Source organism: Leuciscus leuciscus (assembly GCF_965113295.1).
Source record: "Leuciscus leuciscus genome assembly, chromosome: 17".
Taxonomy (NCBI): domain Eukaryota; kingdom Metazoa; phylum Chordata; class Actinopteri; order Cypriniformes; family Leuciscidae; genus Leuciscus; species Leuciscus leuciscus.
This window is the reverse complement of record NC_138741.1, coordinates 19,232,734-19,248,718: the sequence shown is the minus strand read 5'-3', so window position 1 is coordinate 19,248,718 and position 15,985 is coordinate 19,232,734. Positions and strand designations below refer to the sequence as shown.

At 37.2% G+C, this 15,985-nt stretch overlaps 1 protein-coding gene across 5 annotated transcripts in view; it reads left to right on the top strand.

Moving 5' to 3' along the window:
* The window catches only part of slc8a1b (solute carrier family 8 member 1b), a 98,659-nt gene extending 86,262 nt beyond the window's left edge, over positions 1-12,397 (top strand). For all 5 annotated transcript variants that reach the window (XM_082143026.1, XM_082143027.1, XM_082143028.1 and 2 more), the window contains exons 6-7: positions 3,049-3,324; positions 7,670-12,397. In XM_082143026.1, coding sequence (XP_081999152.1) covers positions 3,049-3,324; positions 7,670-8,046 — 653 coding nt within the window. In that variant the 3' untranslated portion in view covers positions 8,047-12,397. The remainder of the gene's footprint in view (positions 1-3,048; positions 3,325-7,669) is intronic.
* The last annotated feature ends 3,588 nt before the right edge of the window (positions 12,398-15,985 follow it).

Below are 15,985 nucleotides of genomic sequence, written 5' to 3'. Positions count from 1 at the left end.
TTTTTTGCCCTTGGATGCATGTTAACCTATTGTAGGAGACCTCCAAAACAAAATTAGGAACCTCAAAAATAGCGTATTTTATCATCCAAAGACCTTTTCCACTATAAAGAAACTTTTGTTAAATGGATGTTAAAGGTTCTTCATGGAACCATCAGTGCCAATAAAGAACCTATTTTTAAGAGCATAACGTATCTGTGAAATGTATCTGCTGTAAAGTGCCCCCTGGTGGCAACTGTGCTACTCGGGAAATTCAGTTTTACATCCTCACCTCACACTCAGACACTTACAGCCATGCGAAGGAGTCTCTATTCTTTGTGCAAAGGACAAAAAGACAGCAGATGAAGGCGGAGAAAGAGGAAAAACAAAAGAGGGATTTATTTATTTTTTGGTTTGTTTTCTCTGAAGTAATTAGCACTCGCAGCACGGCCTAAGAGAGACTGATGATCATAGAGGCTGCTGCTGCTCTAGCCGTGTGTGTGTGTGTGTGTGTGTGTGCGTGTGTGTGTGCGTGTGTGTGTGCGTGTGTGTGTGTGTGTGTGTGTGTGTGCGTGTGTGTGTGTGTGTGTGTGTTTGTTTGTTTGTGTGGATCAGGTGTTGGTGACTTAGTGATTCACACTTGAACACCTCTCAGTGTGCCAATTTGTGCTCTGGGGCAAAGCAAGGTTAAAAGCGTGTGTGTGTGTGTGTGTGTGTGTGTGTGTGTGTGTGTTCTGCTTTCAGAGCTGACCTGTAATTACCAGTACACAACTGCTGTCACACCGAGTGTTTTCATACAGCGTTTAGTTGTTTCTAAAACAGCTTTTTTGTTTGCAATTTTTTATATATATTATAATATTATGTATGTGTATGTGAGTTTAAAGATGAAAATTAATTCTGTCACTCTTGTGTCATTCCAAACCTGTATCACTTAATTTTGAGAAGTAGCAATATCCGATTCAAGTATGATTTGTTCTTGCAATGAATAGATTTAAGATTTAGTTTTCTCCTCCACTACACCTCTCAAATCTCATTCAAATTCACACAGATGTTTCAGGCCAGGTTGTCAATCAATAATGCTACTGTACATGTTCATAGTTCTTGTGTGTCTTTACTGAATCACAGTGCAGCAAATTTAAATATGTGTGTGTTTTCAAATTCACAAGTCATATATAGACTATTTATACAATAATTTCATGGTTTTTGTCATTTTTGGATCTTGGCAGCACCATTTACTTTCATACTGGAAAAAAAGCAAACCAAACATCCTATCTAACATCAAACTATCGATTCCTAACAGATGTCATTGACGGATGACAAATGGAACATTTGGAACACAAATATTTAAACAAAAATATTTTTTATCTAATGCCACTGAGGAAGGAACAGAAATTTTTCCATGACTTTTTATCAGGACACGCAGATGTACACACGTACATTTGCACAAATGCACACAGATAGATACAAAGAAGCGGTAAAGGTCTGCAGCTAATGGCAGTAAATTGAAGAGTTTAAAGTTTAAAAGCTTTGCTAAATGTCAGACTCTGCAGCACAGCGAGATAATTTATATCGAAAGATAAAGAGAGTCAACACAACATCAGCACTGAGGGTGTAGCGGTTTACTTATCTATAGATTGGGCACAAAATAGGCCACAGAATTGAGCTACATGTGACGCAACCTTCCTTTGGGACAATTGGGGATGTCGTTAATTGGGAAAGTTATTCATGAAGAACTTTTCATAAATAAATTATGATTAACAAAACCATTATGGGTGAAGGGGAGTTAACTGTAAAAATGCCATATATATATTTATTAAATACTTATTAAAATTACTAAAGCTAAAATTAAAGATATATATACAAATATATATTTTTTAACTAAACAAAATTATAAAAGCGCATTAAATAAATGACTACATCTTAAACTAAAATTACTATGAAAACTGAAAATATATAATTAAAAGCTACAATAATAGACCACAAGTATACAATATGTCCTCATTTAGGACATTAATCATGTTTGTTTGTTTTAATGCCATTGGTCAATGGCATAGTGCATGTATGCATGTATTACTCTTGTCTGAAAGCAATCTGATGCTCTTTTATGAGGCATTTACACCCTTCAGACACACTCGTGGACAGCACATAAAGCATCATGTTGACCTTCTCTGTCTTTATACCACAGATGTATCCACATTTACACACATGTACTGCAGTGACAGCAAACATCATCGTGACCTTCAAATACTCTTGGGCCCTTCAGAATATATAATTCTGAATGAAACAGTACAACATACACACATTTTTGCATATTTTTAATGATCAGTATGAATGTTCTGTCTAAACGAATGGGTCCCAATCTAAATATCTACTTGATCAATAATCCTTTTAATCACAGTGTGTAATCAGGTTTTTGCCTATGAATAGAAAGTCTTAGCGAAACAATGACGAAATCCACTGCCAAAGGCTTGAATCCGTTTGCTCTCAGCTGCTGCTGTGAATAGATGAGATTTCTGAACATCCTGTAGCATCTAATCACACTTTAAAGGAACAGCCTCACCTGTCAGAGAGCAGTGTGTGGGTGTGTGTAAGCTGCTCTCTTTACGCTCTCAAGGAAACGCAGCACCAACAGAATATCAAACAGATTAGAACCTCACTGAACACACACACACACATGCTGTGTGCTCTATGGATAAAAGGGTGTGTGTGTGTGTGTGTGTGTGTGTGTGTGTGTGTGTGTGTGTGTGTGTGTGTGTGTGTGTGTGTGTGTGTGTGTGTGTGTGTGTGTGTGTGTGTGTGTGTGTGTGTGTGTGTGTGTGTGTGTGTGTGTGTGTGTGTGTGTGTGTCTTTATCTATCGATTTCAAACGAGGGGGAATCCCAAACCCCACCCTTATTAGCCAAAGTCAAAACGTGACATTCTGGTTCCTAAATATTATTTTTCCCAGGTTCCTCCATTGTAAATCTATGATATTTCTTGCTTGTTTTAGCATAAATGGTACAGGATTGTGGCAAACTTTAACACTTAGGGGTTTATTCACCTTGTATAAGGTCATTATCTTATCTTCCTGCAGGTGAGGATGATGATGATGAAGAATGTGGAGAGGAGAAGCTCCCCTCCTGCTTCGATTACGTCATGCATTTCCTCACCGTCTTCTGGAAAGTTCTCTTCGCCTTCGTCCCGCCCACCGACTACTGGAACGGGTGGGCATGTTTCGTGGTGTCAATCCTCATGATCGGCCTCCTGACGGCTTTCATCGGAGACCTAGCATCCCACTTCGGCTGCACCGTCGGACTCAAAGACTCCGTCACAGCCGTGGTGTTTGTGGCGCTGGGCACTTCAGTGCCAGGTGAGAGAAAGAGAGAAGTGGGAGACAGGAAAAAAAACATACCTATGATTTTTGTGTTTCAGCCACCCATGTTTATATTTACATACAGACACTTATTACAGAATGAGGATGTCTTGTGCATCCGTGTGCGCACAGGGCTATGATTATGATATATCATATAATTATGCAGAATAAAGCTCAGTGCTACATTGCACCCCCATACAGTATATTACCTTCATCAGTCATGATAACTATTATTTAAAACAGGGGGAAAAAACACACACGCCACAATGTTCATGAACAGAGGAGAGACACAAACAGCACAATGTTCATGTACAGAGGAAACACACACACACACACACACACACAGACGTAGACTGTGTCTGCTGGAAGTGCAGGGCATGTTCACCATGTTTAGTATTCCAGACACACTGGGCTACTCATAGAGAAAATGCTGAGAGAGCAGAAAGCAAAAGCATTCCCATCTCTCTCTCTAATGCTTTTCTTCTCCCTCTTTACCTCACTCACTCCATTTTTTTTCTTTTGTAATTTTCTTACATTTGCATCTTGCTTTCCAGTAAAAGTCATCATACATTGACAATGTCGTACACACAAAAGGACAACATTTTCTTAATCTGTATTTTTTTTTAAACATCCTTAAAGGGATAATTCACCCAAAAATGACAGTTTTGTCATTATTTATTCACTATCATGTTGTTCCAAACTTGCATGAATTTCTTTCTTGTGTGGAACATTAAAGAGAATACTTTGAAGAATGTGTTTGTCCATACAATGTAAGTCAATGGGGTCCAAAACAACACTGGACTCCATTGACTTTCATTGTATGGACACAAAAAAAGAAACAAGAAAAACCCCACAGACATTTTCAGAATATCTTTTTTTCTGTTTCACAGAAAAAAGTAAGTCATAAAGGTTTGGAACGACATGAGGTTGAGTAAATTATGTCAGAATTTTAATTTTTGGGTACATAAATCAAGTTCAGTTGTGCATTTGCATCTCTTAATAGGATGCGTTTGGTGAGTTTATTATCCATATGGCAAAGCGCTTCAGTTACTGTTCAGTGCTGTTGATTCACTCTGCAGCTTCAGCTCAAAATGCCTGATATAAAGGACTATGATTGAATTTAAAACAATCATATTCTTTTAAAATGTTCTCTTTTTCAAAATAAATGATGCATTATTAATAATCTAGCAGTGTTGTATTAACATGATATCGATTGGCCTATTTCATTTTCTAAATATCATGGTTATCATCAATAAACCTGTAACTTCCACAAATTGTTTTGCATAAGTGCAGATGAATGGATTTATTTCCAGAATAATATTTATTAGAAAATAGATTGATGAAATTCTAAAAGTGATTGAAATACAAATGAAAAATGGGACACTGTTTACTGAAAAACAAGTCCATTTTTTCTTCTCCTTTTGTTGATATATATCAAAAAAGATAAAGCACAAAATACAAATATTATTAGTTTAAATTCTATAGATATAGTAATCATTTTCTTTGCCAGGATAATCACATAGTGAAAATCTGATATAGTGGCGGCACTAGTGGAAGTACTGCAGATGTTTAGAGAAAAGGACTGTAGTGCTTTTTGTTTTAGGATAAAATTTAACTCAAGCAGTCCCAGGTGACCTTTAGACACATTTTACCCTATCAGCTAAAATCATTTATGTTGAACCCTATTAGCTAAAATCACTTGCTAACAGGAAACTCTGGGAATATGTCTTTCCCTTAGGGTAAGACAAAAAATTAGTTTGAGAGGCTAAAGCTTAGAAAATGCTATTATATTTTTATTTTGGTGAAGTTTGATCAATGAAATCCCAAAGTCTGGTTCAGACACCCAAAACTATGGTTCTTGCACTCTTTACTAGTAGTAACAGGTCAAAAATCAAGTCAATAGTAAGGTAAATGAGGCCAAAACAAAAAAAAACGTTCAACTCAAGAGGTTACAACCATATCCATTGATTGTTTTCTGCTGTTTCTGCACAATTTGACAAAATGACAAATGTGTCAATACTGAGAAAACAACTGAACTTCCAATTAACCAAGCGTGCGACCAGAAACCAGGCGAGGGACATGTACGCTGACTGATAAGGCAGCGTTCACCAATGCTTTAGAACAGAAAACAAAGCCTTTAGATTCAGCATATAGTTAGAGTATCTTTAATTAACTTGCTCGATGAATTTAAAATGAGTGACTGCTTCCTCTGAATGCAGTCTCGCTAATGTGTGGCGATATAGGTTAATTAAAGGGATTTTTCTCTCTTTTGATTAAATATTATTTAGTCCACTTTGTATTTCCCAAGCACAGACATACATGAGCCACAGGGACATTTATAGTCGATAAAGTACTCATTTGATATGTGTGGTCGTTCTGTCAAGTTTGTGTCCATATGCGAACGTAAGCATATGAGGTTTATAACAGTTTCAAAGTCTGTTACAGTCTGGAAACGCTGATCCATTTAACTCCGTAATGATTAACTGCTCCCAAGAGTCTTTCTGGGATGAAGCTATGCATTGCCTTGACACCCACATTAGCGGCAGTTGTCGTCCGCACACTGCCAGGCTCGTTGGCAGGACTTTACACCAGACTGGGTGTTAGCTGAGCCTTAACTGAGAATTTCCTTGGTAATGCCATGGAAACGGCTCCGTCCATGCTGTTGTTTACAACAACATAACAGGAGAGTGATGAATAACGAGAAGGAAAATGTTATTTCAGAGTTAAGTAGGCTACTTTACGGTAAAACCCAGCTTTGACTTTATAAAACTGTGTCTTGAGATGCTGCAGCGTAAATTTGGGTCTTTTAAGCCCTTAAATGCATCTGTTGTTCTCAGATACTTTGTCAGATTTCCACCGAGAGTTTCTAACCTTCACTTTTAGACAGACGCTGAGTGCTGCAGTCATGTCGCGCTGGAATTACCGCAATTACCAGATGACAACTTTGAGCTGTTCGAAAAGCTTCAACACGACAATTCTTAGGCCAATAGAAAGTTCAAAACAAATTGAAATTGAAATCTTTTGTAACATTATAAATGTCTTTACTTGATCCTATTATGCGTGTGTGAATATAATATTACAATGTGTGAATATCAGAGTGTGTATCCGCAGGATAGCGAGACCTTTAAATGAGGAATATGGCTCTTTGTGCCCACGGGCAGAAAAGAGTAATATCAACATGTCCAGAGCAGCTCAGCAGGGTTGTGTGTTATGAACTACATTAGCATAACGAAAGAGAGAGAGGAAAATTAAAGGAGACAAGGAGGAAGAAAGAGTTTGAAAGGGAGTGTATGTGCATCTAGGGTTATTTAGAGGCCTTCCCTGACAGAAAGCACAATCAGCACCTCACAGTTTCTCAGCTGTCTGCAATAGATCACCCTGTTAGCATGCAGCTGTCTCTGAGCGACTGAGAAAAAACACAGTTTAAATGCCCACTGATTTCAACTCAAATCAGAGGTTAACCATGCTGTTATTACAAAATTGCATCCTCACCAAAAAAGGAGAGATGAGTGAGAGAGGAGATGGGTACTATGTGCGTATGCTTGTTTGTGCTCTGCAAAATAGTAATAATATTTAGACGAACAAGATGTACAGTACTTGAAGTAGAATTATTTTAATTACTCATATAAAGATTACTTCTTGTCTTGAATTTTGTTTGTTTTGTGTTCTTGTTTTAAGCATAAACCTCACTCAATTTTAGAATTCTCATTAGATTTAAGTTTTATTTAGCTGTACATTCGGTTCAAAATAAATTAAATGTTTCAAATCCTGTATTTTTATTTATTTATTATTAGACACTACCGCTTAAAGCTTTCTATTTCAGATAAATGTTGTTCATTTGAACTTTTTATTCATCAAAGAATCAAGGAAAAAACTGTTTTCAACATTGATAACAATAATAAATGTTTCTTGAGCAGCATATCAGCATATTAGAATGATTTCTGAAGGATCATGTGACACTGAAGACTGGAGTAATGATGCTGAAAATTCAGCTTTTGCCATCACAGGAATAAATTACATTTTAAAAGATATTCAAATAGAAAACAGTTCTTTTAAATTGTAAAACTATTTCACACTATTAGTGTTTTTGCTTTATTTTGGATCAAATAAAGGCAGCCTTGGTGAGCAAAACAAAACAAAAAAATCTCACAGATCTAAAACTTTTGAATGGTATTGTTTATTTATGCATGTTTATTTAAGTTATTATTATTATTTATCTCTCAGAATGTTTATGAATCAAGATAACTATTCAAAGAAGTATTTTACTGTACTAAAATCTTTCTTTCCCATCTCTCCTTTTTTCTTTTCTCCTGTCCTGCCTTCCTCATCATCTTCCTCTCAGACACCTTTGCCAGTAAAGTAGCAGCGACACAGGATCAGTACGCCGACGCGTCCATCGGAAACGTGACCGGCAGCAATGCTGTGAATGTCTTCTTGGGCATCGGAGTGGCCTGGTCCATCGCCGCCATCTACCACAACTCAAAGGGGCGCGATTTCAAGGTGGAGCCGGGTAGCCTGGCCTTCTCCGTCACCCTCTTCACCATTTTCGCCTTCATCTGCGTGGCGGTGCTCATGTACCGCCGCCGGCCCGACATCGGCGGTGAGCTGGGGGGTCCGCGGACTGCTAAAGTGCTGACCACCATGCTTTTCGTCAGCCTCTGGCTCCTCTACATCCTGTTCTCCTCTCTGGAGGCTTACTGCCACATCAAGGGCTTCTAAACACACATACATGCGCTCACACATGCATACACTCTCAGAACTACACACCTTCACACAGTGACACACACGTTCATGCATTCTGTGGAAAATACGCAAAGACTAAAGGTTCAAATAAAGGGAAAAGACTAAAGAAGGCAACAGCGGTGGACTCGCTTTCGGGTTCATGTGGATAATCGTTTTCCGCAGACCATCGGCCTGTTGTTTTGTTCTCTCCAAACGCCACTCCTTCATCCTCTTCTTTCCTTGTTTGTTGTGTGTGCTAAATGACTGCATCTGATTGGACAGGGTTTGACCACAGTGTTCAAACATTAAATCTAGACTATGAAAAGCTACTATTGCTACCTTTAACTACTGTAGTTGTGCTTTTTTAACCTAAACCAGTATAAAAGCCACGTGGGACCGTGGAATCTGTAAGCTCCCTTCATAGTGCCATGGAACTCTGGGTAATGTGGCTGTGTGTTATAGGTTTGTTATCTTAATGTGGACCGAGCGGTAAATTTGCTTGGGTGAATTTTCAGACACACCACTTTATGTGTTTACAGATTATGTAATCTGAGCAGTCCTAACCGAAAGGGGTCAAATTTTGCCGTTCGTTTACGGCTTGGGCATCCCTCTAAACGGCTTTTGTCGTGTTCAAGAGCAGCTCTGTGTAACTTATTGTTGTGAAGGCCAGTTTTTAACCATCTCTTGCACTGGTGCAGTTCATTTCAGTTCAGAAAGAGAATAACAATAAAGTGAGTGCAGTATGCCATCTCCAATCTCTCCTGGCGCTGAAGCTTCAGAAACAAGAGGTGCACTAGTGCAAGACTTTGATTTAAGAGCCTTGATCTGATGTTCTCAAAGACCGTAAAGTGCTATTTGAATGAGCTCGGGTTAAGGAACATCCTGAATTCTCTAATATGAACATACCGTGGTTCGTTACAGATTAGATTATTAATTTATGCAATCGATGGAAAGTATGTTAGGTCAGTGTAGTGAGATAATCCAGCATGTGACATGCTTTTGCCAACATCACATTAAGAGTTTACAATTATGACTGTTACTTTCCGTCCAAACTAACACGCATACATTTATAGACACACACTAAGAGAAAAACGCAAAACCAGTGGCCATACTTTTGGAGAGATTTTGTTCTCAGACACAATTTACAGCATGTAAAATTGGTAGACTTTTGCTTGGTAAACTTGCTCAGTGTCCCATACAGATACACTCAGTCACTCATCTATGTGGAGTTTACGAGGGCACGCTTTCCCTCCAACCCTGCTGAGATTACTTCTTTGTACTTTGTAGATTCGCTGCATACGGAGCTGTAAGGCAAATCTAGTAGAGTAGTCACGATTTTAGACGTAGGTCGATTTAAAAGCAGAAATTGTAGAACTAATCTGAATTTGACTTTAAACTTATTTAGGATAGCATGGTTTAACACAAACGAACTGAAAAAAGGAGCTCGTTTTAAATTTTGAAAATGCATTCGCAGGATTTTTTCACTGTCCTTTCCAAAGTTCGATTTCCAGTCTTAGTGGGTAAGTGAAAATAAAATCACGCTTATACTTACACGTAGATATTGTGTATTTTGCGCCAAATTTGCCAAAGGGAAAATCTTTCTAATGGAGAACTGCAGTGTGCCACACAGCCCCTGAAGTGGGTTTTGTATTTCGATCGTACATTTTTTTTACCCACACCAAAAAAAAATGTCCTTGCAAGGATAAAGAGGCCTTGGTGACATTTCTTATAGGTGTTTGTACTGAAGGGATCCAGCCTACAGCTCTTTTACTGCATCTGAACACCTTTTCCTGTGACGAAAGAGTGTTTTTAACGGAATTCTGGGATTCTGTGTTGGGGGTTTGTAGTTTCAGTGGCTTGATTTTGAAAGAGAAGAAAAAAAATTGCTTGAATAGCTGTTTATTCTAAAAAATGTGTTGCTTGTGTTTTATTTTGTTTTACATTTCTAATGAAAGGAAACAATATTGTACCAGCTTCAGGGCATTTCTGTAGGAAACCTTCGATGATGACCTTCAGTCCCTGGTGAAGATGGTCCGCTGTTGCTTGCTAATACTATGATCCACAAGAAAGACACTACAAACAATGAAGGAAAAAAACAACATTGATAAAAAAAGACTTTTTCCTGAAGCCTAATATCTATTTAACCAATAAACAAACAAATGAAGTTGGAGTTGGTGAAACCATGTGAATTACAGCCATACCAAGTTCTGCCGTGAAGATTTTCATGGACTCTCGCCGTACGTGCTGCTCGCTGGCCGTCACACCAACCGACCGCAGGTGCGTCTCTCCGTACGGGGCGTTCAAAGTGTACCTGGTCTGTCCGGTTTATACTGTAAATGTATTTGCTTTGGCAGAGCAAGGGTCAGCAATTGTACATCTGTGCTCTGCGGTCTGTAAATCAGGGTGTGGCTGTATTGGACCCGCCCCCTGTGAAACCTAGCCCCTCCCTGTGCCCCGCCCCCTTGTTTGCCATGTCCATATTTGGAATGTTAATGTGCTTCGTGTTGACAATGCATGGATGCTAACCTGTCTGTATATAGTACGCAGAATCCCCTTCATTAACGTAGTCGACCAGAGGTTTGAAAGCTGTATAGATATTCAGACTTTTGTTTCGTTCGCTTGTTCGGTTGGTTTTCCTGTCCGTAAGTTTCATTTGAATGTGTTTCTTTTTTTCTTTTTCTTTTTTTTACTTGCTCATGTTTATTAAAAAGGCAGTATCTGTCGTTTGGTACAGGAGCACATGTACAAACAAAGGAAGCAATATGTCAAGGCCCTCTGCTTGGTTGTTGCAGTGGTTGTATTATTTAACGGTATGAAATATTTTGTCGTTGAAGCGTTCAGGTGTGTATGTATATAATGTACAGCAGAATGAAGGCAGAGTCACCACTCTGCAATTATCACAGAGAGAATACAACGTATTTATTTGAGACCCTTAAGAACTTCAGAATGACAAATATTGCCTTTTGGATTGATTGTTGCATAGAGCTTGTTTTGTTCTAGTTTATTCGCTGAGCAGTACGTGTGCGTGCGTGTGTGTGCGTGCGTGTGTGTGTGTGTGCGTGCTTGGTCGGTCTGGAGCAATCTGTGATATCTGTAAGAATTAAGGGAATTAATCCGTGATATATCTGCTCCGAGTCTGTAAACCATCTTGCAAAAATCAGTGAACCATCTGGAAAATGTCTGTAAAACATTAGGAGAATGTGTGTGAAGTGTCAGGGTTTGCCTTGTGTATGTCTTACATTCCTAAACCCCTCTCTCTTCCTCACTGCTCAGATGGTCTCTAGCCTTTCAGGGGTTTAATACTAATCTTTAAATAATATTATTTCCTCCCCTCCCCCTCTCATTCTCTCTCTCCTCTAACTCTCCAATCCAAGGCCTCACTTACTTCTTGCATTAATGTGTCCAGTGAAATTCTGTAGGCTGTATGTTGTAAACAATGGCAGTCTATGTGTAAAGATGTTTCTGGTATTCCTAAACAATGAGTATATGTGTGTAAATGTCTACATTTCACTTATTTATAATGTATAAATTTATAGCATGTATAAAGGTTTGCAAAACCACTTATACAGCAAAGAATATTGTTCTTAACTAGTCGTTTTGTCTTGGTTTCCAGTAGAAATATCTAAAAATCCATAAAACGAGATACATTTGCATGTGTAGGCTAATATAAGAGAATATCTATATCTTAAATTATTTTTTTGTTGTTTCAAGCATAAATCTAACACAATTTAAAGAGGTTTAAGATTCAGAAGAAAAGAAAATAACAATTGAATATTTAACGTCAAATAGTGTTGAGAATATTTTTACAGGAAACCAAGACAAAACAGATTTTTTTTTTTTTTTTTTTTTTGCAGTGTAAACAACATGGGAGAAAGCTCTCATGCCAAAGCAGGACTGAATGTATTGTATGTAACGTAATAGCTGATCTAAATGAAGGCTGTGAGTTTTAATATCTTATCTGTCTTGTACAGATTGAGGGGCTCAAATCATTGTGTGTGTACAAGCTAACGCTGAGAGTCATGTTAATGCAAGTGTGTGTGGCCTTGTGGCATAGTGTGTCTCACACAGTCCTCTTGTCATGGGCTTATTAAAGCTGACTCTATTTTCCTCCTCGCGCTCTCTCTCTTCTCTCTTCTTTCTCACTTTTCGCTTTATTTCACGCTGTTTTGTTTCGATCGTTAGGTTGTTTTAATTTCGATCTGAATAATTAAATATGATATTTTGTTTTGTTTTGATTTATTTTTGTGTTGCACTCAATCTAATAAGATGGACGTCCACTAACTGTGATTGCTCCCCTAGTACACCTCTACACAGGAAATAAAGTTTGGGATATCCTGTTTAGAGCTAAGTGGCTGCAGTGTGTCTCTTTTTATGATTATGTTCCTGAATACACACACACACTCAAAAGGTGTCATCAGTAATGGTGTTGTGGACACTAATTTGAAATTAGCAACTGTAGTTTGCCAAGATACTCATCATTTAAAGTAGTTTTAGAGTATTGTTTTTTAAAGAAAAAGTATTTGGCAACACTACAAAATTAACTACACTGATATTTAAAGGTAGGTTAGGCAACTTTGGAGAGGCTAGCAATAGCAAGCTAGCTTTGAAATCATAAGATCCATCAACCCACCCTCCCTTCAGAGTGTCTCCAAAGCCACGCCTCCTTCAAAACACATGAATGCTCACAGCCAGAGCAGAGTCTGCAAAGCGTCTCGAGAGATGGCGTTAATGTCTCAAAGAACATAACATTGCAATATTAATGAATTTAAACAACTTAAAGAGCGCTGACTTTGATAGTGTTGCAATAGAATTGCATAAATCCGAGTCTGAGGACGTGAACAGCTCAGAGTAAAACGTCACGGCTTGCCATCTCGTAATTACGGTTACAACATTGCGTGAACGCAGCAAAAGTTCGCTCGGCGACCGGCATCCTGAGGTGGAAATGGAAAATAATTAGCGTAGCTGCTGTTCATAACCCTTAAAGCAGTGCATAGTCATGCTTTTGATCTGACATAAATAGAGTACATTATATGAATATGCATTATATAATGCATAAATGAGATGCATTATATGAATGCTTGGCTAAAGAGAAGTGTCGTTAATCTAAATTTAAACTTGGAGACTGGGTCTGAGACCCGAACATTATCAGAAAAGCTATTCCAGAGTTTAGGAGCCAAAATGTGAAAACACTTAGATATCCTATGTACTACGAAAAGTCTTGTGACCTTAAAGAGCGTGATGGATTGTAGGGTGACAGAAGACCAGTTAAATACACAGGAGCTGAACAATTTAGGGCCTTGTAGGTAAGTAGCAATACTTTGTAATCAAAACTTAATAGCCAGTGTAGGGATGATAGAATTAGGGTTATATGATCATATTTTATCGACCTGGTAGGACCTCTATCAGTTTTTAACCATTTCAAACAGTATAAAAAAAGTGTTTATGAAACACATTTCCTACCCTACCTCAGTATTGTGTTCTCAGTATGTTTCATATTTACCATTGCTCAGCTAAATTTAGTAATTTTAACAGGAATGCGCGCTATCGGGAGTTTAGCGGGCGAGTGGAAAAGTTCCTCACTCAGATTAACCCATTCAGACCCTGCGTCCATTACAATGGACATCACATGTCAACCCCCCTTTTTTTTACTTCTGGAGCATTTCACCTAGTTTAAAGCCTGCAGTCCATTAGATTGGACGCTTGTCATCCAATCAAATGGCAGTAAAGCTCTGCATGTAGTAATTATAAAAAAAACACTACTTTGAAGAGAAGCATGTCAGCACTTCACTCCAAACACAGAAGCAAGCAACATTTTCTATGGTTTTATTTAAATGTTTTGATATGTTTGTCAGTATTTCATAGTTTGTATGTAAAATAGAAAGATTGAACTTATTAATTAAAGTTAAAAATCGATTGTAGAATTTCAAATTTTAAATCAGGATTTTTTCAAATGTGTCTGTCCATTAGAATGGACAGTGGGTTCAAAAGCCTGTTACTGAAATCACATTCCAGTAATTGAAGTCCAGTAATGCTGATTGAAATTTCTTATATAAAAAATCTATATCACAGTACCGATAAATTTTTTTAACTTTTTCATATGCAGAATATATAGTTCTTGAAGTGCTTGAACATATAGCTGATGGAAGTATCTCAGATGTTGACTTTATGTGGAGTGATGATGAGAAAGATGGAGATGTAAGGAAAATATCCGTATAAACTTTATAAAGTAAAATGACTAGCTTCCGGCCAAACGAAACATACAGATTTGACATAAATCTAAAGCGTAACTTGAAAATGAATTATTTTTCTTACACAAACGCATCGATTCGCTTCAGAAGGCCTTTATTTACCCCCAAGAGCCGCATGGAGCACTTTTATCATGGATGGATGCACTTTTATGGACTTTCAAAACAGAAACAACCATTCACTGCCATTATAAAGCTTGGAAGCCAGGACATTTTTTAATATAACTCCGATTGTATTCGTCTGAAAGAAGAACAATGTCATATACACCTAGGATGGCTTGAGGGTGAGAAAATCATGGGCCAATTTAAATTTTTGGGTGAACTATCCCTTTATAGGTATAGTACACCCAAAAATTATATTTGTCATCACTTACTCATCCCCATGTTCCAAATCTGTATGAGTTTCTTTATTCGGCTGAACACAAAAGAAGATATTTTGAAGAATGTCGGTAACTAGACAGTTGACAGTATAGCCATTGATTTCCATATTTTTTCCCACTATAGCCTATATTTCCTAATAACTACATATTATATTATGATATAATATTATCATTATTAGTAATTATTTTGAAAATTATAATAATATTTATCAGTAATGTATCAATATAGATATTACAGTACAACACCGTATAATTAATTACAGCAAAAGCAGATCAAATGACGAAATACAGTACAAATCCAGTAAAGTACTATTTGGTAGTTTACAGTACTGATCTTGTGTACTGTAAAGTGAATTACAGTAGTTACTGGAAATCGAAATACATGCATCATGCATGGCAACCGTGCTGCCATAATGTACTGTAGAAATACAAGAAATCGTTAACAGAGAAATTGTTTCAAAGATGCACACAGTAAATTACTCTAAAGTGAATGCGTTGATTGATTCCTAGGTTTATTTTGTTATAAATAAACAAATGTGCGATCTATAAAGCAAAAACCTTACAATTAAAGTTGAAATGTTGTAATGTTCAAGTTTTTGATCTAAAAAAAGAAAGATGCGCAAAGAAAATGACTCTAACATGACCATATTGATTGATTCTAAGATATTTAGTTTGTTACAAACAATGTGCAATCTGTAAAACAAAAACCTCAAAATTAAAGTTGAAATGGTATACTGTTGGAAAGTTTTTGACCTTGAGAAAAAGCTTTAAGTATATACTAACAATTTTTATGTTTATTATTTAATTTTATGTTGGTACATTTTTGTGAAGTACACCTGTTTTGACCTGACGTCCATTGAAATGGACAAAAAAAATTACAATTAAAGCCAAACATTTTTATTTTTTATTTTATTTGGTCTCATTTATAGAAGCCTCATGAGCTGGGAAAATATTTTTCAGAAACTTAAAACATAATTCAGGTCTGAAGGGGTTAAGCTCATGTTCAAGTAACGTTATCACCGCGCTGACCAACAGAAAGCTACTTGGTTTGAAAGTAACTTTGATTTGTGTACCTTATGCATCGCTACTGTCAATGGACCTTTTACCATGAAATTTCACTGCAATTTTGATTAATGTGACAGCATCTTTACACTGACAACTATAACTGTCACCACACCTCATTGTAGACTTAACATATTTGTAATTTTTTTGTGTACATTTTTCAAAGGTATTAGGCCCTATGGCTATTTGTTTCTTTATGAGTAAATCTTTTAAATTTGATTTTTTTTTTAAATAACAGTACGCATATAA